At 42.1% G+C, this 24,932-nt stretch overlaps 2 protein-coding genes across 3 annotated transcripts; both read left to right on the top strand.

The window, feature by feature from the left end:
- Positions 1–249: 249 nt before the first annotated feature.
- Positions 250–8,308, top strand: nipsnap1 (nipsnap homolog 1 (C. elegans)). 2 transcript variants are annotated; one of them, XM_080532613.1, is made up of 10 exons: positions 250–365; positions 1,837–1,964; positions 2,432–2,477; positions 2,658–2,752; positions 3,006–3,076; positions 3,301–3,420; positions 5,172–5,203; positions 5,339–5,403; positions 5,949–6,032; positions 6,778–8,308. In XM_080532613.1, the coding sequence occupies exons 1-10, from the start codon at positions 289–291 to the stop codon at positions 6,840–6,842; spliced, it is 783 nt and encodes a 260-aa protein (XP_080388739.1). In that variant the 5' UTR covers positions 250–288; the 3' UTR covers positions 6,843–8,308. The 2 variants fall into 2 exon arrangements, with proteins under 2 accessions (XP_080388739.1, XP_080388738.1); XM_080532612.1 differs by having other exon boundaries at positions 5,339–5,433.
- Positions 8,309–8,369: 61 nt separating this feature from the next.
- castor1 (cytosolic arginine sensor for mTORC1 subunit 1) lies at positions 8,370–23,549 on the top strand (the record flags this gene model as incomplete). The annotated part of the gene is made up of 9 exons (XM_080532554.1): positions 8,370–8,684; positions 14,335–14,405; positions 15,625–15,818; positions 17,004–17,139; positions 17,509–17,632; positions 18,503–18,613; positions 18,892–18,974; positions 19,172–19,266; positions 23,481–23,549. Exons 1-9 carry the CDS (start codon positions 8,572–8,574, stop codon positions 23,547–23,549), a joined length of 996 nt encoding a protein of 331 aa, XP_080388680.1. The 5' UTR covers positions 8,370–8,571.
- Between the last annotated feature and the right edge of the window lie 1,383 nt (positions 23,550–24,932).

Below are 24,932 nucleotides of genomic sequence, written 5' to 3'. Positions count from 1 at the left end.
CTGTACAAAATACAAAATACCCTGTGAAACTGTTTGAGAGCAAAGGGAGGCCCTACCCAGTAAGTGTTCAGTGAGTGTATCTGCCCAACCAACCCCAGCGCTGTGCGTCATCGCGCATGCTGAATATTACGGTATGTCTTTTTTTAAAAGCCCTGCGCGGCTAATAGGCCTGCGTGAGATTCAGCCAGACAGACAGGTTACTTCTTGTGAGTTAAACATTAGCTCACATTACCTCTGTGTTTACCTCTCGTCACAACTTCGCTGAGGGGTTTGGATACAGTTCAGCAGATGGCGGCGACGTGTTCAATGTTACCAAAAGGCCTGTTACTGTACAAGAATGCAGCTGTCAAGTTGCAGGTCGCAAGGTAAAGCGAAATCATGTTTAATTTGGAAGATAAGTGATTTGATTATATATCGGTATTCTTCTTGATTCCCCTAAAGAGTATTTGTAATGCCAATGCATGAGCTTCTATGATAAGGTTCTATCTCCGTTTAGGGTAGTTCAGAGATATTGAGCGTCAAAGTTTTTACATTCCATTATGTTTTGTGAGATGGAACCTTTGTATTTTATGAATTACTAACTTAAAAAAGTCAACATTTAAAAAAATAACACCACACAGGCATTAATAAACACCTAATGGATCAGCTTATGTAAAAAACTCAATTTTGACAAAAATGGAGATAGAACCTTCTAATTCTAACTTCACGAATGCTTATTCTTACATAAGCTCATTGACAACTGCAGAATTTCAAGCATGAATATCTAATAGACCTTAAGTGGTTGATAAAAAAAAAATAAAAAAAAACATTTAATCTTTTGATGATGATGTTGATGTTGCAACTGGACTGTCAGCAGCCAGTAGTGATAACTCATGTGATAGTGATAAATCATGTGATAGTGATAAATCAGGAAAAGGTGCAACAAGTGTCCAACTTTTAATCATTTGCTGCCTGGGCTGCACTGAACTTTGTCTCATGGAGGATTATCTATTTTTGCAGCGTTATCAATTCTGGACTGATCCAAACTAACCTAAACAAATAAGCTAAAACCTGAAGTGTCATAACATCGCAACAGAGAACGTGTTTTCAAAACATCATACAACTTTCACTATTCTCTACTACACAACAAAGTTTCACTATTCAACTGCACAATAATAGCTTCTATCAGCATGCACTGCCAGCTGTTGACACCATACAGTTGAAGGAAAGCCAATATCTTGGGGAGTCTTTCTGTCTGCATGCCTTAGTTTAGTCTATCACGTAATCAATCACTAATTGCTTCGAGTTAGTGACACCAGAGTAGATTAACTATTTCTAATCAGTGATTTCCTTGATTTAGCCTAATATTGTGCTACTGAGCCACTAACAAAGCCAGATATCCCCAAGAGTCCCTCTGAATGAATGAATCAATGAATGAATGAATGAATGGTCTTTATTGTCATTGATATAGTACAGGTACCAAACAACGAACTTGATGATGGGGATGACAGTTCACAGCGTATCAATGAGCTTCTTCAATGCTGGTGCTCAGTCATCTTACCTGGCTAAGTGTAAATGTCAATTTGACTACAGTCCTACCCATGGTGTAATTCAGGGGGAGGCTGGTGGAGGTAGAAATCAGAGGGTGGGGGTCATTGTACCGCAATGGAATGAGGAATGATATCATACAAAATGGTGTGATCCTCTGTTTTCTGCCACCTGTTGACCTACGGTGGTTTCATGACCTGTACTGTTCAAAGCCTTATTCTACAGTGGCAATCATCTCCTCTTCTGTGACCAGTGCTTTGTTGTTTCTGAACCTTCCAAAACATTTTTGTTATCTCTTTTATTGTGTAGGAGGTATTCAGAGAAGAGTGACAAAGGATGGTTCAGTTCCATGTTTGTGCATAAAGTGGATGCCAGGAAAGATGCCCACTCCAACCTGCTGTCCAAAAAGGAGACAAGCAACCTGTACAAAATGCAGTGTGCGTATCTTCCATTGGACTACCATTGCCCCCCCCCCCCCAACTCATGCTTTAATGATAAAGGTGTTGTTAAGAGGACACATGTAACCTAATGTGGTACAATTACAGTGACTTAATTACAGTGACTTCATTTTACATTTTAGCTTAACCTCTGTGAGACATTGGATTTCTCTCTGTGGTAAACAGTGAAATTATTAACTTAATTGGATGCTTTTGTCCAGAGGGACTTTAAAACAACAACAGCAACAATAACAACAACAACAACAACAACAACAAATGCAACACAAGGGTTGAGATAAAGGAAATACATATTCAATATCAGTGTGTCAATCTATCTGCTTCTAAAGAAAGACTCGCAACAACATTGTATATAATATTATTAATTTAGTTGTGAAAATGTTTTGGATTGCTGATTCACATCATTGAGATTTGATTGTTGGTTTGTGTTTCTGTACTTTCTCTCTCAGTTCACAATGTCAAGCCAGAGTGCCTGGAAGCATATAACAATCTTGAGTGAGTACATTTTGACACTTTCCTTTTTATTCTACTCATAATATGTGCTGTAAACGTTCTCTCTTGTTATTGGCTGTAGCATTAGGTGTCCGTCTTGGACTGTGATAAAGGGTGATACAGACGTATATCACTCCACTAATCAATTCTTTGTATTTCTTCTTCTTCTTCTCATGACCCCAGGGCTGAGGTGCATTACAAACTCCACTGTGACCAGGACTATCCCTGTGAGGTCGTGGGCAGCTGGAACACCTGGTACGGAGACCAAGACCAAGCAGGTATGGGCTAGCCGCTAGAGTACATCAACTGAGAGAGAAATCAAACTATTAAGGCCATTTAAAAAGAAGAAATTGTATATATTGAAATCCTGAATATAGTCTAATGCAATGGTCTATGGTAAAATAGTTCTATTTAACACATGCTTTTAAGGTGTGTGAGCACTAGTATAAGGAAGTCAAGATGTCCCTCTTGCTGGCACAGTCTAATGGTTTGGACGATGCAACAGTGACATCTGCTGTCTTTTTGTTGTAGTGCACCTCTGGAGATATACTGGAGGCTACCCAGCCTTGACTGAATGCTTGAACAAATTGAACAATAATAAGGTACTGCACAATAATAAAACATTGACAACTTATGAGTAAAAAGGAAGCATACTGGATACAGCAAACACATTTCACACCAATATATCTGTCTGAAAGCATATAGTGGAGCATTGAAAACACATACATAATAAACAACAAACAGCCAATTTTACTGCTAGCCTCTAAGATGTTCTTATCTTCAGTGTTTGATGATTTTTTTTCAAACCCTGTGTTTTACTATGAAGGAGAGGAGTAAAATGCTGATCTCACGGCGGAACCAACTTCTGCTAGAGTTCAGCTTCTGGAACGAGCCAATACCAAGACCAGGACCAAACATCTATGAGATGCGCACATACCAACTCAGGGTAAGAAACTAGCCTGGGTAGGTCTTCCAACATAAATGTTAAATCTCTTTTATTATCTATGTTCTCTTTTATTATCTATGTTCAGAAACATGGAGATACTAAGGCCTAAATGTACTTATACAAATATACATGGTGATTGAACAACATATTGTATGCAGATGATTCAACACTCTACATGTCTGCACCAACAGTTAAGCAACTCTCCTCAGCCCTCAACAAAGAGCTGCAGATAGTATTTAACTGGATCACTGAAAACAAACTTGTCCTGAACATATCTAAGAATAAGAGCATTGTATTTGGAGCAAAACACTAATTTAAGCAATATCACACGAGAGGGAGTGCTGTTATACTGAATATCAGCACGGCTGTGATTCGGTCGTAGATACGAGGCCGCAGGCCGACTACCGAAGACAATCACAGCCGTGCTGATATTCAGTATAACAGCACTCCCTCTCGTGTGATATTGCTTTTATACAACAGTTCTACAGCGCAATGTATTAGTTAACAGTAATAAGTGACAACAGATTATTATTGGTTTGTTTATTTAATCATTTATTTTGGCTCCGTCAACAAAAAATGGTTCCGCAACTGGACTGTTGCCTAGTAACCTGAACACAAACATCTGCAGGCTAGCTACTTTGTATTAACGGTCATTTCGGAGTGATACATATAGTCCCAGTGCTGTTAAAAGTCCCCGTGCTGTTATACTTTATATCATATGGAATGCCTCTTGTCCAATCAAATTACTTGGTCGGAACTAACTGTTGTATAATAAGCTATAAACCACAGCTGAATCTGGTAATGAACAATGTTGCTATTGAGCAAGTACAGGAAACAAAGCTTCTTGGTGTAACTTTAGACTGTAAACTAACATGGTCAGGCACTATTAAAAGAAATCTAGGGAAGCTACAACGGTTTCATAACAGAACAGCTCAGCTTGCCCTGCAGTTAACAATGAGAGCAAATATAAACAACATGCATGACCAACTCTTCTGGTTAAAAGTTGATGAGGCTAAACGCATCACTTCTTTCGTTTGTACAAAAATATTAATGTTCTGAAAACCCCTGTCTGTTTGTATAGGCAGCTTACACTCAGCTCTGATGCACACACATACCCCACCAGACATGCCACCAGTGGTAACTACACAATTCCAAAAACTCAAACAAATGTTAAACAACGTGCAGTGCTAAATAGAGCTATGGTTGAATGGAACGCCCTACCAGGTCATATCTTTAAAACCCAGAATAAAATCAGTTTAAAAAAACAAGTAAAGCAACACATCATACCCATTACATCCTAGCTGAGTATTTTAATTGTACTTCTTAATTTCTTCTTCTTAATTATTTTTGTGTGTGAATGGTTCTTCTTTGTTATGTGTTTTTGTGTTGCTCACTAAAAACTAAAACTACTAAACTATATGTTTTGTGATGATTTCTTATGTTTTGTGTGGACCCCAGGAAGAGTTAATGGGCATCCTAATAAATCAAATCAAATATTGTACCTACCTTTGTAACTTACACCGTACATCTGCTCCTAAACCCGACCAACTGGTCTGACTGTGATGTGTCTAAGGTTTACCCAGCATTGTGTGTACTATGTTTTGTTTACTAGTATAATTTTCTGCTCTTGCATTCAGCATCTATAGAATACAGGTTAGCTTTGAAGTTTTATAAGCCATGTCTGTTATAATACTTCAATATGAGAACTCAAATAACGGCATTCTTGTCATCTATCTCTCCACCTCTTCTAGCCTGGAACCATGATTGAATGGGGGAATCATTGGTAAGGCTTTACATTGTGCTGATGCTGCAAACAGGTCTTTGTTTGGAAAAAGAATGCAGACTATCAGAGTACATTTACTGTGTACAATGCCTAACAATGAAAGCCTCAGTGAACTATGCTATATTTTCTCTCTAGGGCACGGGCGATCAAATACAGGCAAGAGAACAATGAGGCCGTTGGGGGATTCTTCTCTCAGATAGGTGACATGTATGTTGTTCACCATTTGTGGGGTGAGTAGGCCGGCACATATCAAATCGCAGTAATAATGCTATGTACTATAATATAATGTAACGTAACAATGGCTTAGCACTATTAGTTTGTGATAGGCTCACAGGCCTACTGTTCATTCATACTAATTATTTATCGCACATACTTATTTTTTGCACATACTTGTACATACCTCGTTTTCATATTAAGCTCTAATTATACGTCTGTGTACACCATACTGTACATATCATTTTGTTATCATAGCTTATTGTACATAGCTTATTGTTATCCATCTCTTGTATTTACCTACTACCTACCTACTGTACTTACCATACTGTACATATCCTTTTTTTTTAATAGTATTATGTCCTTGCACTATGTCTACAATATCACTATTTGCACTACATCACTATTTGCACTACATCACTATTTGCACTTCTGGTTAGATGCTAAACTACATTTTGTTGTCTGATATCTGTACACTGTAATGACAATAAAGTTGAATCTAATCATGTTATGTGTCCGGTTCCATCTGCAGCCTACAAAGACCTCCAGTCCAGAGACGAGACCCGAAACTCTGCTTGGTTGAAGGAGGGCTGGGATTCCTGTGTTTATTACACAGGTAGGGGACACGCGCACACACACACACACAAGCACGCGTCATGCAGGTTGTCAAATCAGACTGTTTCTGAAGGCTTTTACGTACGTAAATGCTTTAGATGATCATGTATTGTATGGCTTAAGCATACAATACAAACCTGCCTTGGGAGATATTAAGAAATCAAGCTTGGGGCGCTTAGGTGGCGTAGTGGATTAACACTAGAACAGCCGTGCCTTTTTTACCTACTAAAAGAGCCGCCTCTTTTACAATGCTAAGCTGCTATTTACACACAACGACCACTAGTTGGCCGCTTGTACATTAGCCTACTTCCTACAGAAAAACTGCAAAATAGCTTTATACTAGCTTCTCCTGATGTGATTTTGAAAATGTAAGGATACTGGGTGGTAGAACGCACATATCTAGGAAAATGTATGAAAGGAGGGTTGAGTGCAAAGATATAAAATGTTTCTTTACTCACAGGGGTCAAATGACCCCTCATGGCTGATTAAGTGTTAAGCGCTGACCATGTACCGCAGGGATCCCGGTTCGATTCCAGCCGCGGACTTATCCTGCATGTCATCCCTTCTCTCTCTCTCACCCATCCTTCCTGTCATAATCTCTACTGTGCCTGTCATTAAAAGGAAAAATATGAGTGGGACTGCCCCACTCAGAAAAAATAACTTTAAAAAAAAATGAAAAAGAAATCAAGCTTAATGTTAAAGCATAACATGACTCTAACCTCTAATCTCTGGCTCTAATCTCCCAGTGCCTCTGATCAGAAGCATGGAAACCAGGATCATGATTCCCACTAAGAGTTCTCCTCTGCAATAACACAGACGGGTCGAGTTGTGCCGCTCTGGACCATCAAAGGAAGAGAAGATGACTGTGTTCAGGGGAGGCCGTGGAGGTCGAATTTGGAGGACGGGCTCATTGTAATCAATGGAATGGTATCAAACCTGTGCGTTTGATACTACTCCTGGTTCCATTCCGTTTATTCCAATGAGTCCGTTGTAGTTTACTTTACTAGTCTAGAATCGAAACACTGGAGATTTATTAGAAGCTTAAGCCGTTTCTTCTCAATACACAGTGAGATCAGACGATTCTAGGGTTTGCAACGTCGAGATGGTCAAAATTATTTTGGGGGGGTATTCCATCAACATCGCTAAAGGACAACCCAGACTTATTTTTTATAAATCTTGCGACATTTACCCAGAAAATCCAGCCTTATTTTGACAACTCTTGCGAGCCTGGATTTTCCTTTAGCGACGTTGATGATCACAGGTTGTTCAGCCTCATATTGAAACAGCCACTCCTCTACAATGTCATAGTGACCTAAAACAGATTCTGAACTTTGAAACATAAAAGCATAACATAGATGATTAAGTTGACTCACATAGTTAATAGTAAATGATTACTGGGGTCTGGCTTGTTCGGCTTTCTACCACACTGTCTACCAATTTCTACCTCCACCATCTCCCACTGCTTGTGTTATAGATTGATAAACATATAGTTGTAATCCACCGTCAACCACCATGCTGAAGAGATGAGGTATGACAGATTGATTGTGTTTAAATAAAATTCAGACCTGCTGTAGTCAGTCAATCATGGGATATAAGGTACCAGTGGTTGAAAAGAAACGTGTATTATGACTGTAAGCGCTAAATATCATAGAGTACACATGGCTATGGAATGCAATTGTATCAGGTACAATAAACTCACTATAGGTTAATGTGAATTGAACAAATGCTGTATGCTGAAGCCCAAAATGTATGCCAAACATTGTGTAACTATGTGTATATCTATGTGTATTTGTTTTGATTCAGTATGTTGTCATCATGTACATTGTTTCATATTAGTTGATTGATATCACATTTAAATGTTTCATAAAATGTTCTAAATGATGCCACATTGAGTTTTGATGTTGTGATGTGAATAAGCCTGATTTGAAGTGGGAGTCATTAGGCGAAAACTTGTTCGAGGTAGAAAATGTTTTTTCATGGTTGAATTCATACATTGAATTTGAAAAGATATGGACAAGTTTGTAGCTTTAGGCGTGCGTGTGCGTGTGTGTGTGTGTGTGTGTGTGTGTGACAGTGTGCGTGCACGTGTGTGTTCCCTACCTGAGTAATAACCTGTGTACACGCGCACGCACCTCGTGCAAATAGATCTACAGCGTTGCATGATTATTTCAATAACTAATTTGCAGCACAACAGCAAGTCATTTGCAATTCTGTCCATATCCGTGTGGATATGAAACCATGTCATCTGTAGCTTTAAGACAAGGGGCGTGTTACAACATGGGGCCGTCTTTTATTTGAATAAACAGTATTTCACTGGAGTCGGATTGCGTCGGATGTTTTTCGCTTTATCCGCGCGACTGATGCAAGACACCGTTGATTCACTTTAAACCCCCGAGCGCATGTAGATTATCACTGGGAATGCAAATTAACACTAACGAAACGTTAGTTTAAGGGCATTCTTTGCAGTCGTTCCTGCAGTTAGACACGCATTCATTCAGTCAACAGCAGGGAACATTGCCCTGTTCAGGGACGACAAAGACATGGACTTGCACATTCTGGACCACAGACTACGGGTCACCAGCATATGCAAAAGTGGACTGGTGAATTTCACACATCCCCTGATCAAACTGATATTCCTGCGGAACAGAACAAGGTAAGATTCTCCCTTTGGAGGAAAAAATAGGTCGCTGTCGCTTACTAGCCCGTTTGCTAATCTAGTCACGCATCTGATATGTAAATATGAGTTTAGCTGTAATAATAGCGATGCTGTCAATCATCAATGATATGGCCCGGGACGCCGTGCAGTTAGGGTACCCCTTGTTGCACCCCTGTGTGTGTGTGTGTGTGTGTGTGTGTGTGTGTGTGTGTGTGTGTGTGTGTGTGTGTGTGTGTGTGTGTGTGTGTGTGTGTGTGTGTGTGTGTGTGTGTGTGTGTGTGTGTGTGTGTGTGTGTGTGTGTGTGTGTGTGTGTGTGTGTGTGTGTGTGTGTGTGTGTGTGTCCCCTTTCCAATGTGTCCCAAGTAGAGCCCAGGGAAATGATGGAGAGATGTGTGCATCTTCGTGACGTTAGAATTATAAGGTTCTATCTCCATTTTTGTCAAAATTGAGTTTTTTACATAATCTGATCCATTAGGTGTTTATTAATGTCTGTGTGGTGTTATTTTTAGTAATTCATAAAATACAAAGGTTCCATCTCACAAAACATAATGGAATGTAAAAACTTTGACGCTCAATATCTCTGAACTACCCTAAACGGAGATAGAACCTTATCATTCTAAGCTCACGTGTTGTCAATATGTAATGCACTTGCTGATGATAATACTAACAATTCAATCAGTTATGTCAATTGGTATCTTCCTTCCACTCAAACGCAGGATTGTCAATAGGAAACAAGTAATACTGGCTATAAAGTCTAGCCTAGAGAGATAAAGTCTAGTATAAGTTACAATGATTTGCTATAGTAGGAGCCCTATGGAAGGAACCCTATGCTATGAGTTATGCAGCCTAATTGGTCAAAGAAGGGTTAACTAAATAAAACAGAGCTCTGATAAGCTGTCAGAGAGTGCAAAGCAATTCGATAATCAACCTCTCCCAGATGCATCCAGCTATTATTTCCACTTTCCCTGTTCAGAGTTCAGGCATGATGCATCCACTCTCCAAATGTGATGACCTAAGCACTTTATATTCAATGGGACCCATCCTTTTTCTGCAGGATCTGCCCTAACATGAATGTACAAAGGCAGCCTCGAGCTGGAAAACGTTTAGCCTTAAGGGGTCCGGAACTGATGGTGGTGGCTGCAGTGGCAATTTTTTAGTTAATCCCTGGAAATCCTCTCTTTGTTATGCAATTGTTTATTGCTCTGGCCCGGCCTGCATACAGTACGCATGGCCCGGACCAAAGGATCAACATCTGGCCTCCTATTATGCCGAGCCTATACATGACCAATGGTACAGAATAGAGAGGCTCAACTGTGCACTGTGAGATGGTTTACTCATTTACAGTAAACAGCCAGCTACAGTAAATGCAATCCATGCCAAGCCAAGCCAAGTTGAAGCACCTATCATTTTGATGGTGCATGAAAAGGTCAGGGTGAATACATTTTATAGATCTCACATTGTGCGATATGATCAGCTGTTCTCAAGGACTCACTTACTGTATCATAAAAGTCTCATAGATCAATTCAGTTAGCCATTTATAAGGCCTAACTCAAAGTGTCATGTACTAGGCACCATAACCAGGTATGTAGGTAACCTACAGTAGTCTTCTCCTCTGAAAAGCTAAAATGACACTCATAAAAGCTAGAAATTGCTTAAGATAGAGATTGATAAGACAACCCTTGTTGAAATAGATTTGACAGGGTGTTCACATTTTCAAACCATTACAAATTAAATGGACCATAAAAAGCCTGTGATGAAAGAGTTAGTCCAGTCTCTCACAAAAGGCCAGGTAGGAAACAAATCTAGCAAATTCTTTAACAGGCTGACACTTCCTTATGTTTTAACATTGGGGATATGCTTAGACATGTAGGCTACACTCTGACAGGACACATTGCTTAATAGCACCTTCTAAAGGCCTTAGTCACAGTTTCGTGAATACAGGTTGTGTGTGTCACCCTCTTTCAGTAAGACAGTCATGTTTGAATGACGCAGGTCTATACAGTAGGCCTAATGTAGCCTACATGAGTGTATCTAGGCTAGCTCTATAGGATATACGGTAGCCTACTGAATCCATAGAACAACCAGAAAGCACCAGAATGGCCCTGCAATAGCAGTTCAGGGTGGACATTACGTGGGTTTTTGTCTGTGTTGGCATGCTTTGTAGTTCACCCTCGATACATTCAAGACCGTACTCAAGACCCATCTGTTCAGACTCGCCTTCGTGCAGCATGGCATGATGGGTCCTGAGTAACACTATTCCCCTGAGCTTTTTTTTGTTTTTTTAAACGATTTTATCTTGTGTATTTTTGTTCTGTTTTTGTTTGTTTTGTTCTCTTTGTTTTCTGTACAGTGTCCTTGAGTTTGAGAAAGGCGCTTTTAAATTAAATCTATTAGGCTATTATTATTATTATTGTTATTATTATTATTATTATTATTGTTATTATTATTATTATTATTATTATTATTATTATTATTATTATTGTTATTATGTTCCTATCATTCTGTTGAGTCCTTGTTATTTTTCCTGTTTAGGGAGGGGGTCAGGCTATGTGGGAACAGGAGGGGAGGAATTGTTTCAAGTTGCCATGAATGCAATGGGGGAACAACAACCCACAAATGTAAACAACCTGTTTTGAGGCTCATAACGGTCCTAGTTTTAGAACGCCCCCCCCCCTCCCCCCCTTTTCAGACCCCCTTTCAGTAATTATTGTGCTCAAGAAGGACCACAAAATCATTCAGAAGCAAAGTACCATGACAGGAATCTTAACGAGGTAACCACTCACCAGAGTGCGATAGGCCTACATAGCGACTAGCTAGAATGTTCAGTGGCTAGTTTCTGGTATGACCTCATCTGACTGATTCTTGAGTACCTTTTTCATTCAGAAATAATAATTAAAAAAGATAATTCCAGATGAACTAGTATTCAACAGCATCAGTTGGCTTATTGAATACTGAAAAGTGGTGGTCAGTACATTATAGCCTAGTATTTATGTTTTACACTTTGTCACGCTAGTATCCAAACTAGAGAGCTTGTGAGGACTGGCCTGATGCCAGGACTCCTTTTGTCTTCACTTGTGCTAATTTAGCATGCATCCATACGTGATAAGGGTCTGAAGGAAAGAGTGACAGTGCCATTATCTCTCTGCTCTGGAGTGAGTGTCTGATACAGTGTTACTCTGTGAAGGCCACCTTTCTCTGTGTGTGTGTGTCTGTGTCTGTTGCACAGTATGAGCAGCTATAACCCTGTATCTCTACCCTACGGTTGTGTTTGCTGACAGACTGACTGTCAGACTGACTGTCAGTCAGTCAGTCAGTCAGTCAGACCGACCAGGCCGGCAGTCTCCCTTTCCTCTGCTTGCAGCTTGCTAACGAGAGGGCATGGGTCGCAACAATGCCTCCTCTGAGCCAAAAACAATGGGAGGTTTTCCACTTGTCTGCTCCAGTAGGCAGTCAAGGTTGGTGCTGCAGCCAGCCGCCCGTCTGTGCTGAGGGGGCCGGGGAACAGTGGGGTCGGGAACACTGGGTAAACTTCTACCTCTATTGTTCAGAAGAGCCTCTGTGGAAGAAGTAGAACACTCATTTGGTCAGGCAGGCTACAGCCAACTGTAAGGTCGTTACACACACACAAGGGTCCCCGAAAATGACGCGAGGCGGTTTAGAACGCACAACGTGTCTGCGGCATCACCTCACTCTTATCACATTTCCTCAGGTTAAACGTCAGTTGCATATTTATCTATCCGTCTCTGTGTTATCGCTGCTAGATCAGAGACCAACTGCCGTGTGCTCTCTTTTTTTCTTAGTGGGACTCTATGCAGGCTATAGAGACACATGAAAGATGGCTTCATGTTCATAATCTAAGCCTGGACAGTGAATGTCTGCGTGTCAATCCTTGTAAAGTTTTTTTATTATTTATTATATTGCACAGAAAATGTTTGCTGAATGTTGCACAAACAGGAAACTAGATTAGCAAGACCAATCACAGAAGGAAGTTCAAGACTCAGCTACGGATGATTTAGAGATTCCTGCCCACATGTGGTACTGTACTGTACTGTACTGTACTGTACTGTACTGTACTGTACTGCAGAGTAGTAGGAGTAAGTAGAACTTCTATACTTTTTTTCTTCTTCATCTACCTCTTTCCATAGGCTGTATCTTGCCATATTAAAAAAGCAATTGGAAAAGAACATTTTGTCGGTGAAAATGAAGCGTGCTGGTCGCTGGCGTGGGCTATACCTGCAGGAAGTAGCTGGTCGGAGAGGGTGGGAGGTTAACAGGAAGAGGCGAGGTGACAGAACACAATAGGCTGCTGAGTAAGCTCCATGGGTAAAGCTGTATTTTTTCCCTCCCTCTCTCTCTCTCTCTCTCTGGCCCTCCCTCCCTCTGTCTCTCTCTTTCTCTCCCTGGCCCTCCCTCCCTCTCTCTCTCTCTCTCTCTCTCTCTCTCTCTCTCTGGCCCTCCCGTCTCATGGAGAGGATTAGTTTTTGCTGAGTCGTTCCCCGTACAGGATTTGAGAGTGATACAGCTGCGTGATAGGCAGGGAGGATGTGCTGTAGGCAGCCTAGCAGAGACTTTGAGGACACAGGGATGTCTGAGCCTACTTCTTAAGGGAAACACTAACACTAAGGGGAAGGATATTGCACAAACAACACATACAGTCTAAAGCTTTGACAAAATAGGATCTATAGGCTTCAGTGAGTGAGAACCATAAAGTGCTTGTGTGTTGGGCTGTAAGTGAACGGGAGCATACTGTACCGTACTGTAACTGTCCTTGACCGTTGTTTTTCTTCCCTACTATCTAGACATCACATCACAACAAACAACCTCAGCTGTAGGACCTCTGCTCCATCGAATGGCCTTCACTAAGATAATATTCCAATTTCCAACTGTATAATGTGAACACTGGGTACACCGGCACATTCGAAAGCCTCCTTTGTCAGCACACACTCCTCTCTCCTGCGAAACGACTGTTTTGTATTCTTCCCCGATCTTCGTCCGATCGCCATCCCATGAGCCTTGTGGGTCCCAGCCACTTTCTGTCCTAGCCGGGTGGGTCACAGCCTTGGACGAAGCCAAGGTTGAATAGAAGCGAACAGAGTGTCCCACCAAGCTACTGTCTCTGGGACCAGAGGTATTTGGGTCCAGAGGCCTGGAACTAGCAGACAGCCCCAGTGGCCTCATTCCCCCCCCCAACCACCCCTACCCCAACACCCAAATATCCCCACCGGCCTGGGCTACGCAGCATTAACACACAGCCACCATTGAAGCGATGGGTCTCTTCCTAGAAAGTGGTCTCACTTGGCTCTCCTCGAGAATGAAACAGTGGGTGGTTGAGGCAGACCCTTGTTAGATTGGGTACACACATTGTGAGCAGACCGGGGCGGAGGGGAGGGGCGGAGGGGAGGGTGGGGGTGGGGGGGATGTTGGCACAGTGTAGTATAGCCAACGGGCGCCAGGCCTAAATCCCCCCCCTCCTCCATCACTATATCCACAGCAACACTTATAATGGCAATCTGTTGTTTTTGTTTGTTCTAAAAAAACTGGTGTCCTTTCTCTCTTTGCCTCTCTCTCTCTGTTTCTTGTTCTTTCTCCCCTCTCTCTGCCCCCACCCCCCTTCTCTTTCTGTCTCTCTATCCCTTCCCCTCTCAGATGCAAGTTCTTCAGTCTGACAGAGACTCCAGAGAACTACACTGTAGTCCTTGATGAGGAGGGATTTAAAGGTAAACATATCTACTTCTCCTTACGTTAACCAGCAGGCTCAAGTAACTCAGTAAACCTCCACCTCCTCACCCCCATACTCAATAACCCTAGAAGCAAGCATCAATGCAACTGAACACATATTTCCTTTTATTGGCCAAACTTTTGCCTCAGATGTAGTTGATATTAAAGGCACACTCCGCCTCCGGGCTTTAGTCTCTCTCTCTCTCTCTCTGGATCTATTTTAAGAGGTGAAAGCTGGTGCAGACAACCCACTAGGGGCTGAACCAGAACCAGAACAGTGCCCCTTTGAAAGGGGAATAGAAGAAGACATCTTTCACAGAACCGATCACAAGATCCTGGAACTGCTGTGGTGAACGAAAGCATGACTTCCCCCAGAACAACACGTGTTTTGTTTGTTTTCTTCTTCCACTGGAGCCATTCTTGCAAAACATTTGTAATTCAAACCAGTCTCGAAAGTATAAACACTGTTTAATGATGCCGTTCTAATTCATAATACAGAGTAAAGGTTCTTCCAACTTGTGTCCTTCTGTGAGCCCGTATCTGAGATTACCTACTTGGCCAGCTCCAGGGCATACACCTGTTTCCCAGCTAGCTGCCAACTGACGTTGGCTTACTCTGTTTGAGGAAGGGGCAGAAGCATCCTTTGGGCCCGTGTTGGCTCTCTGTGCCCAGGGGTGAAGACCCCAGTCTCACATGCATATTTACTGCCCATCCTGTGTGAACTGACATGGCCGAACCTGAAAGATGAACCTGGTTCGCTATTTGAGGCCACCTGCTATTTGACCCCTCCTTGACCTCTGTAGTAGTGTGTGTTTGTGTGTTTGTGTGTTTGTGTGTGTGTGTGTGTATGTGTGTGTGTGTGTGTGTGTGTGTGTGTGTGTGTGTGTGTGTGTGTGTGTGTGTGTGTGTGTGGTGGAGGCTAATGAGAACCACTTCCTGGTTGTAACTCTTAGCTGATGGTTATAAATAGCATAGGTCAAGGAGGGGGCATTTTTGACCCCCATACTCATAGAGTAGAAGGAAGGAGGAAAAGGGTGGGGGTGGGTCAATCAGAGGAAATACTGTATAGAAGGACTGTCCTCAACGCAGGGCTTGGCATTATGTACACAATGATTTAGAAAGTAACCTTTTAGTGTTCTGTTCAAGTACAAAAGGGGTAATTAGTCTTACTTTTTTTTTATAAATGTTGTGTGTGTGTGTGTGTCCTCTCCTCTCTAGAGCTGCATCCCTCTGAGCACTTGCAGGTTGAGAGCTCTGTGTGGCTGCCACTCAATGTGGTCTCCAACGGCAACGCCTCCAGCAGCTCGCAGGCAGTGGGCGTGACCAAGATCGCCAAGTCCGTCATTGCCCCGCTGGCCCAGCAGCATGTGTCCGTCTTTATGCTTTCAACCTATCAGACGGACTTCATCCTGGTGAGTCCCGCCCACTGTACAGATGATCCGCAACCCCCAGTCCTCCCCAGGGGGGCATATCCAGTGGGGTGCCACATTCAGAAAGTTGCACATAGAAATGCGACACAGCTGACGTCAAGCCGTGTCCATGTCTGTTCTAGAAAATACATTTCTACCTGAAAGTTCTGTTGCACCATACCCTCCTGAACTACAGTCAACCCTTGTCTAACCGTGACTGTTGCTAGGCAATTTGCTCTGCATTTTTGTCCACTTAACGGTTGAACAGGTCAGACATGAAGAACCACAGAGAACCAAAGTAGAGCTGAGGGGTGCAGCTCTAAAGGCCGCGTAGGAGCAGTTTATGGCTCACTAGGGAAAGTGTTAAGTGGACATAAAAAGTAAACACATTTTTCCAGACAGTCCTGTCAGCAAGTATGAAAGTGCTTGACACAGTTGTCCGTGAGACTCCAGTCCGTGGACCCTTTTGACTTAACAGAAAAAAAAATTGGGTGTTGCATCAGATAATATGACTCCCTTCACCCTACCTTGGTGTGCACGTGATGCAATAACATTTCTGTTGAAACACGTTTACAATGAAGTGCCGACCAAAGTGTTTGAAGGGATACACCACTGTCACTAACCCAGCTCAGAGTAAGTGACAAAATAGGGAGACAAGTCGAGGGTAAAGATAAATGATGATTTTATTTAATAGCTAAGGAAAAATAACTAATCTAGAAATGGGATGTGATAGTCAGTTTATCAGTTGTGTAGGGTGTGGGTGAGTGATCTGTAATGTGGAATGTTGTAAGGTGTAAACAAAGGATCAAAAGGTTGCCACTAACAAATGAGTAAAAAAAGGATAACCTGTATGGAGAGAGAGAGAGAGAGACTGATTCCCAATGCACACCTAAATAGCCACAGGTGTGCTACATCAGCCAATCAGGCCTCCTCTCCCCACTGCCATCCTGCAACACAATCAGAACAAGACAGCAGTGGAGGGAGGAGACCGTAACACCCCCCCCCCTAAAATTTGGGGACTAAAAAGGACCCAAAACCATTTCAAAATACTAACTCAAAATTACAAAAATAAACGTATCCCCTTAGCCACCACCGTAACACCACTCTGCTGTGACAGCTGCTCTGTCATAACGTTTGCCACCATGTTGTCCCTGTCTGTCCCCCCATGTTGTCCCTCCTCCCCTGCAGGTGCGGGAGAAGGACCTGGCGGTGGTGATCCACACCCTGGAGGAGGAGTTCAACATCTACAAGGAGGTGGCAGGAGAGTCTGTCCCCATGCTCAGTCAGGACATCCAGAACGGATTCCAGAAGAACGGCAAAGAAGGTATGGCCTGAGGGAGGGAGGGAGGGGGGAGGGAGGGAGGGGGAGCGGAGGAGAGAGGGAGAGTGAGAGTGAGAGTGAGAGTGAGAGGATGGAATAAGGCTACACAGTAAGCGACAGTAAGACGGACAGGGGGACAGAGACAGATGGGCAGACAACCTATTCTCCAACCACAATCATTGTAGAGCGAGAATGATGATGGGCAACAGAATAAAAACAACAAATTCCCAACATGCCAGGAACATGCAGTCGAATGGCCGAACTCTACATCGTTTATAATGGCTCGCTACAATAGTACACCACCGCTCAGACCACCACAGTATAGTGATTTTTAGGGTTGGTTTTAACGTTTTTCTCCCCTGTTCCCCCAAGCCCCACACCTTACAGTGCACCCGGTGTTGATACCCAAGAACCAGTTCTGTGTGATGAGTCTGGACCCAGACACCCTGCCCGCCATCGCCACAACCCTCATCGACGTGCTCTTCTACTCCAATAGGTGAGCAGAGCGCCACCCCGGACCGCCCACTCATTGGTCAGCTATTCGGTTGTTAAGTCGTGACGTGTTTCCGGGTCCAAAGTTGGCTGAGGCGCTCTCTTCGAAATGCCTCAGTAATAATAATAATTAATTATATTTATATAGCGTTTTTCCGAGGCTCAAAGACGCTGACAAATATGGGAAAATACAGGAAAGTGCTGTGTCCCTTGTTGTATGAATAGATCCGAGTCTAAAAAACGATTGAACTGTCATTCTACCGCTGTAGTACACTGGTACGATGGTGCAGGGAATTTCTGGTTTGGACCCGGAAATTACAAAACGTCACGTTTGACGTCAGACTTAACAACCGAATAGTGTAGTACATCCCGATAGTTTAAAATGGCGTCCTTTTCTCCATTCCATCTTAAAAGATCTGAAAATAACTGAAAGCGAAGGTGCAGTATCATGTGCTTACACTGGTTCATATAAACTACTGTGCAAAATAATAGCGTCCGCACACTCAAACACTGTGCAAAAAAAAAGTAGTTTATTGCCTTGTTTATTTATTTTTTTGCAGCATTTTTTTGATGCTGTTATTTTGCACTCTATTGATACTCTTCGGTTCCAGCACACCAGCAAAGTCTGATGACGGATGAGCGGTGGTATTTTCACTATTTGGATTCATATAAACGACAAAAAAAATAGATGTGGAAGCCACTTCAGACACTTCCTCTTTAGTTTTACAAGGTTCGGGTGCTCAGTTCTAGCTTGTAGCAGCGTGTGAATCATTTAATAACTTAGGGTTGAGGATTGCTTCGGGGTGATACATTCATGTTTTTTAATCCTACGATCCTAATACCGGTAATATTTATAACTGTTTTTCCTTCCCAGTCCTAAAGAAGGCGCCTCTTCCAACCAGGATCTAGAATGTATCAAGTTCTTCTCCTTCTCCCTGATTGATGGCTACGTCTCTCTGGTCATGGACACAGAGGCACAGAGACAGTAAGACACACATACATCTGAGCTGCCCTTAAGCTCTCATATTCCACTCCCTGGGAGGTCGCTGTGTGTGTGTGTGTGTGTGTGTGTGTGTGTGTGTGTGTGTGTGTGTGTGTGTGTGTGTGTGTTTGTACATATTTGACTGTGTATTCCCAGTGCTATTGGTATCAATATTGGTTCATGTCGATGTGTGTGTGTATGCAAATGTACTTAGAGTAGTAATTAACTGCTGTGTGTGTGTGTGTGTGTGTGTGTGTGTGTGTGTGTGTTCCCTATAATAGGTTCCCTGCTGATCTTCTCTTCACAAGTTCCTCAGGGGAGCTGTGGAGGATGGTGCGCATTGGGGGACAGCCTCTAGGTTTCGGTAAGGCCTGCTTCTGGATTTAGGAGATTGTATAGGAGGCCTCAAACCTTACTAATAAAAGCCCTATTGTCATAAGCATGTTGGCCTTTGGTCATACTCTGCTGTGCACTTGGATATTTTAATCTAACCTCTCTCTGTGTCCATCTCTCTCATTGGATCTCTGTGGGTCTCTCTCTCTCTCTGTCTGTGTTCTCTAGACGAGTGTGGCATCGTTGCCCAGATATCCCAGCCCTTAGCGGACAGCGACATCTCTGCCTATTACATAAGCACCTTCAGCTTTGACCATGCCCTGGTGAGTACAGCAAGGCCTCAGCTTCCCTACACAGGGGTGCAAACTTTTCTGCTAGATTATTAGTTTTTACTTCAAAATAGGTAATCCATGTGGGGGGGGGGGGTCTATGTCTCATCCAGGTCACATGATGACTATTCTTCTAACTAATCTTCCTGTCTGCTAAACTCCGCCGCTGTTGAAATAACGTTTAGCTTCATGCAGCTAGGTACAATTCTAGACAGTGTGGAGGACACAGTCACAGTAAGCAACCTGTTTTCAACATAATTGTGTTAAGGGTGTAAAGGTTAGGGCTGCCGCTGAGACCACCATTAGTGCTAGCGCTATCCATCTACCACAACGCATTGATAATTGTCTTAGTGCAACAAAAAAGAAAGTGTCACCTTTTTGGGCCGTCACCAGTTGGCACCCCTGCCTACACCTGGTTCACCCTCATCAACCTCTATGGAAGGGATAGATCCAGGGTGTGGCCAACAGAGGGCACTGTTCGCTAGATAAAAAGGAGGTTTGTGTAAAGATTAGGGATGGGGTCATTTCAGGTCACTATTATTCAAGAGATGAATTTTACATTCTTTAACCAGACGTCGAAATTATATGCTATGTTATGTTATTTTCACAGTGGTTTTATCATGTATACAAAAACATGTATGCGTCACTTAGTTATTACTATTAGCTTGCAGAAATAGTCCCCTTTTCTACACAATGTTTCACACACAGCAACAACCAAAGACATTGCTATTTTGCCTCATTACTCAAAATCAGTCAAATAACGAATAATATTTACTATTACTACTTCTAAACGATAATGAGGTGTGTCCGTCAGTAATCAGTAAGGTGAGTGAGTGGATGCACATATGTATGTATGAATAAAGGACGTTGTAGGGTGTGAAAACAATAATGCCACAAAAAGGAAATGCCACAACAAAACATAACGTGTCTGCATGGAGAGAGGTCTCCCTGAGGAACGGGGAGCGCCTGATCTTATAGCACAATCACCGGGTGAAGGCAATTCTACTGATTAGGCCAGGTGCATAGGTCTGCTGCTCCTGCCAACAGCCCAAACAGACCCTCACACTGATCAACATCAGGAAATGATACCAAAACCTTAGACTCTTTGCAATGCTTTGTAATGGCTTCATAACATTCATATTCAATGACATAACCATACAATGCATCAAGCATGACTGTAGATCAGAAGACACACAACCTCAGTCTCCATTTATAGGAGGAGAGCAGTTTGGAAACGGAAACAACCAGAAAGGCAATCAGAGCTAGCTATCAGTTGAATTCATGTCATGGATGCAGCAACAAGGACAAAAAAGGCAGGTGATGGTAAATCATAGGCTACTAGTAGACTTGTACAACTTGTATGTAGTACAGCTAGTTGTTGTTTACATGTTTCACCTGATTTTAATCAGAAACCTTTTTCAAGTGAGGAGATGTGTATATATGAATTAGGGATGGACGGTTTCCAATTATTGAAACCGAAAAACCGTCAAAGACTAAAACCGCGGTTTTCCGGTTAACCGAAAAACGACCGAAAAACGGAAAAAAAAGGAAAAAAAAAAGAGAGCGACAATTTCAAATAATTGAGCCCTACTGCTACAATACACTCATGTCGAACACCATTAAAACACCGTAAGCACAGTCGCAACACATTTAGGCTACTTAGTTTCACAAATATAAGTGGAAAGGCAGACTTTTGTAAGCTACACCATACATGAAAACACATGAACACTTAACACACCAGCTCCGCTGATCCAGGGTGCACGCCTGCACGGAAGATCATCTCTTGGAACAGCGTCTTCATTGAATGAACTGCTTTCTCAATATCTTGGTTCTTAGACAAAGTTTCAGCTGCTGCTCAATGTATTGAAATATTTGAATACTGCTCAATAATCACTGAAATATTAGACTTAGAATTATGCAGTGAACATACTTAAAGCTTTTCATAAAAACCACATGCCGCGAGACTGACTCGTCCTGAACTGTCGTAAGTCAATCAACAAAGAATGCCCCATCAAAATAAAAGTGCCCATGGTAGAGCTGTCAAAATAGAGCTTTCAAAATAAATGTACTAATACAGATAGAGATAAATACAGAACTACCTTTGCGTCACTAAGTGACCGCGTATCTCCTGAGACATGCGTTCTGTCATCACTTTCAGTAGCGCCTTCACACACAGTGGTGCTGTGCACAAACACTCTTGATCCGTATAGCTCTTGTTTTATTATATTGTGGTTTAGTAAATACTGCACTTGGAGTTACATTCAATGCATGATTTGTGCTATAGAACATAAATAAAGTTTGATTGATTGATTGATATCAAATCAAATCACATGTTATTTCTATAGCGCATTTCTCACAAAAGTGACCCAATGCGCTTTACAGAGAGCAGCGAAAATTATCTTATTAAATGTAAGCGACTAATTGTAAAAAACCTTTCCTATCTACCAATAACTGAAGGCAACTATCTTTCCCATAGAGTGATTCGTTACCCTTAAATATAATCCCAATTAGATATTAATCCTCAGTTATTCTTCACAACTGACCAAACCTCTCACTCATTGCGCGGCAGATTCAGACTGTATCATTGTTATTTTCACACACGACAAACATGTGACATGTTCCAGTTTTATTCTTTGAACAACATAGGAAAAAAAAAAAAAAAAAATCCGGTTTCAGACGGTTTTGATAAAAAACCGTTTCTATTTTTATAAACCCCGGTTTTCGGTTTAACCGAAAAACCGTCCATCCCTAATATGAATATACTAATTGTCTTGACACTCAATCTTAGCCATTCATCTCAAAACATAAAGACCCTTGAAGTGAGGAGATATGCATCTACACCGACAACTTTATCTCACACCATGCATGAATGGGTCACAATTAAGATTGACGTCGCAGAAAAACGTCATAGCGGTAAAAATGCTTTCATATCTTTCTTGCGACATTCCGAATGTGATGTCATTGACATCTCACCTACAGGAAGCCAGTTAATACTAGGTAAAGAGATCCCCATCATCTGTGAGAACCACATCAGAAAGGATGTGGGTTATCAAGACAGAGTGCAGAAGCGTTCCTGTGTATAAGCCCTGTAATAGTGTTAACTAATGGCTATGTGTTCTAGTGATGCACGGGGTATCGAGATCATGTCAGGCGGCTTTAGGTCAGATTCTTTGGGAATAAAATGGACACGGATTGGGATTGTGTTTCCCACTTTATAGGCTTAGCCTATTATATTCCACTGGAACTTAAAGGATGAAAGATTCACCATGTTCACTGGTTTATCTGGATGATGTCATGTTGAGCAGGCTCAGGCCATGTCTATGAAACTGCAGGGCGGGTGTCGGTCCATAAATAGCCGACACGTGCATCACTAATGTGCACATCTAACCAGTTGTGTAAGTTAAGGGGGTAGACCAGTCTTAAGGTAGTACTATGTGCTAGTCTCTTAAGTCAGGTGGGTTGCCTCCCACAGATGACACGCTCAGAACAGAACCGGCTATCGTTATTTCTTGAGCCTCCTCCTTGGAGGAGCTTTTGAGAATGTGTCTAGCTTTTGAGAATTTCTCGAACTTCTCAAAAGCTTCTTGATTTACTTCTTCCAGAAGTACAGCATTAGCTAGTACGGATGTCTCGGGACTACAGCAGTGCTAGTGGTTATCATTGACGACATGATTACATGTAGGGCCTATGTGGCACGTGCAACACGCTGTAAAGGATAGGACCAGATGGAGACAGTCACAGCCTTATGTTCCTCAAGGAACGAAGAGAGGATTAAGTAAGTAAGTAAGCTATGTGGAATAGGTCTGCCTTGTGAACAGTAGCGTAGGCCTTATCGGTAGGAAAGGACTGATGAGGTTATCAATATTCTTCAAAACCTTTATCCACTTCATGTGGTAAAAAGATCATCTGATTCACCTTTGTGACACTTCGTCATCCGACTCATTTCCAAGCAACTTACCCATGCTTAACCACATGGCACTTATGATTCTGCTGACTGATATGCCACTACCATTTCTGTATCTAAAAATAATCTGACATTACGTGCATTCCTAAACGTACAGGTGGTCTATTGAAAACTGCAGTCTTGCAAAGGAGAGTGGATTGCATGCTAACAGCTAAAAGCTAATGCCATTGGCCCGAGATGAATCAATTCTCTCCATGTCCATTCTATTATAACTCTTTTTCTCTTCTGTTCTGTTCATCCCTAGGTCCCTGAGGAGGACATTGTGAATGTGACCAACATGCTGCAGCAGCAGAGGAAAGAGCCTGCCTGTTGATGGAGACGGAAACGGCAGCAGCGGCGGTGTGTTCCCCGTGTCGCCCTCAGTGCGCCGGGGTGGACGGGGCAGCAGACAGGAGGAGGAAGCTAACTCTGTGCCTAGACTAGCACTGCAGCGTGAGCAGTATTAACCATGAACGTGTTGCCATGACCACCGAGAGCACTTCTCTGAGGGGCGTGTCTGTGAAGAGGGCCTCTTATCTTATGACCTTGGGGGTACGCACTGACTGGGCCCCGATTTACACCACCCCCCCCCCCCCCCCCCCCTTCCCCCAGAACCTCCACCACACAGCGGGACTTGAAATGTGTAAACTGAAGTCTAGTTGTGTGTTTTTTTTCTTTTTTCTAAAGTTACTAGCCTGCGTGATGCAGGGCACATTCATGTCATTAGTACTGTTAACAACACGACTGAGTCTTCCAGTGCTGTTTATATCGTAACATTAATGCTATGTGTCACAACGACCCCCTTTGTGTCAAAGGTCATAAGTGGATTCATGTGGAAGTGAATTACGTGAAGCACAATTTTGCTGGTTTAAAACCTCTCTCCACGGTGCTTTGTATTTACCGGCTGTATCTTCACAAATGTTTTACTTGTGGTAGGGCATTTACGTTTCCCAGCGCACCCCACTCAAGCTACCCACAGCTCAAGTCTTATTGGGGTCATTTTAGAAAGGTCAGGCTGAAGTGTAGTGGTGAACAGTCTTCTGTTAATTAATGATAGAAATAATTTACAATAAGCTATATATCAGAATGTTATTTTCATGAAGAGAGGGGTCTTACTTTAGTTTTATTAACAAAAACCCAATGCAGGTAATGTTGCAAAAATGCTACAAAATTCCATGACCATCATAGATAAAGTGCAGCTTTGATCAGTGCCGTGATGTAGTTACAACATCATGATGCGCGTTTATTTTTTTAAGGGTCAACATTTCTGTACTTTTGTAGCATCGTATTTGCTTTAAGATCAACAACACTATTATTTCACTATCTTTTCAATTTATTTGCACAGTACACAGAACTTGTTTTCACTTCCATTTAGACTTAGAATAAAGCTACTAACTCATATCATTACAAATATTATTTTCTTTGGTACAATGACATTTTGTAGAATTTAAAAAAAGTATTCTGTCAAATGTGTAAATGTGTTGCTTTATTCAATAAAGAGTATTGAATTAAATAATTACTAAATTGGACTTCATTGTACTGTACATGGATTATAGCCTCATATTGAAAATATTTAACTTTGGTGCTATTCAAAAATTGAATATTGTCACATTAGGTCATATGAGTGATGACGTATTGTTGTGAGTTGTTGAATATGTGTGCGTGTGTGTGTGGGTGCATGCATGCAGATGGGAGGAGATATACAGAATTGTTGAAT

The sequence above is a fragment of the Nansenia antarctica genome, assembly GCF_963989245.1.
Source record: "Nansenia antarctica genome assembly, chromosome: 5".
In the NCBI taxonomy this organism is placed as follows: domain Eukaryota; kingdom Metazoa; phylum Chordata; class Actinopteri; order Argentiniformes; family Microstomatidae; genus Nansenia; species Nansenia antarctica.
The sequence above is the reverse complement of the archived record's forward strand: the minus strand, read 5'-3'. Positions and strand labels throughout refer to the sequence as shown.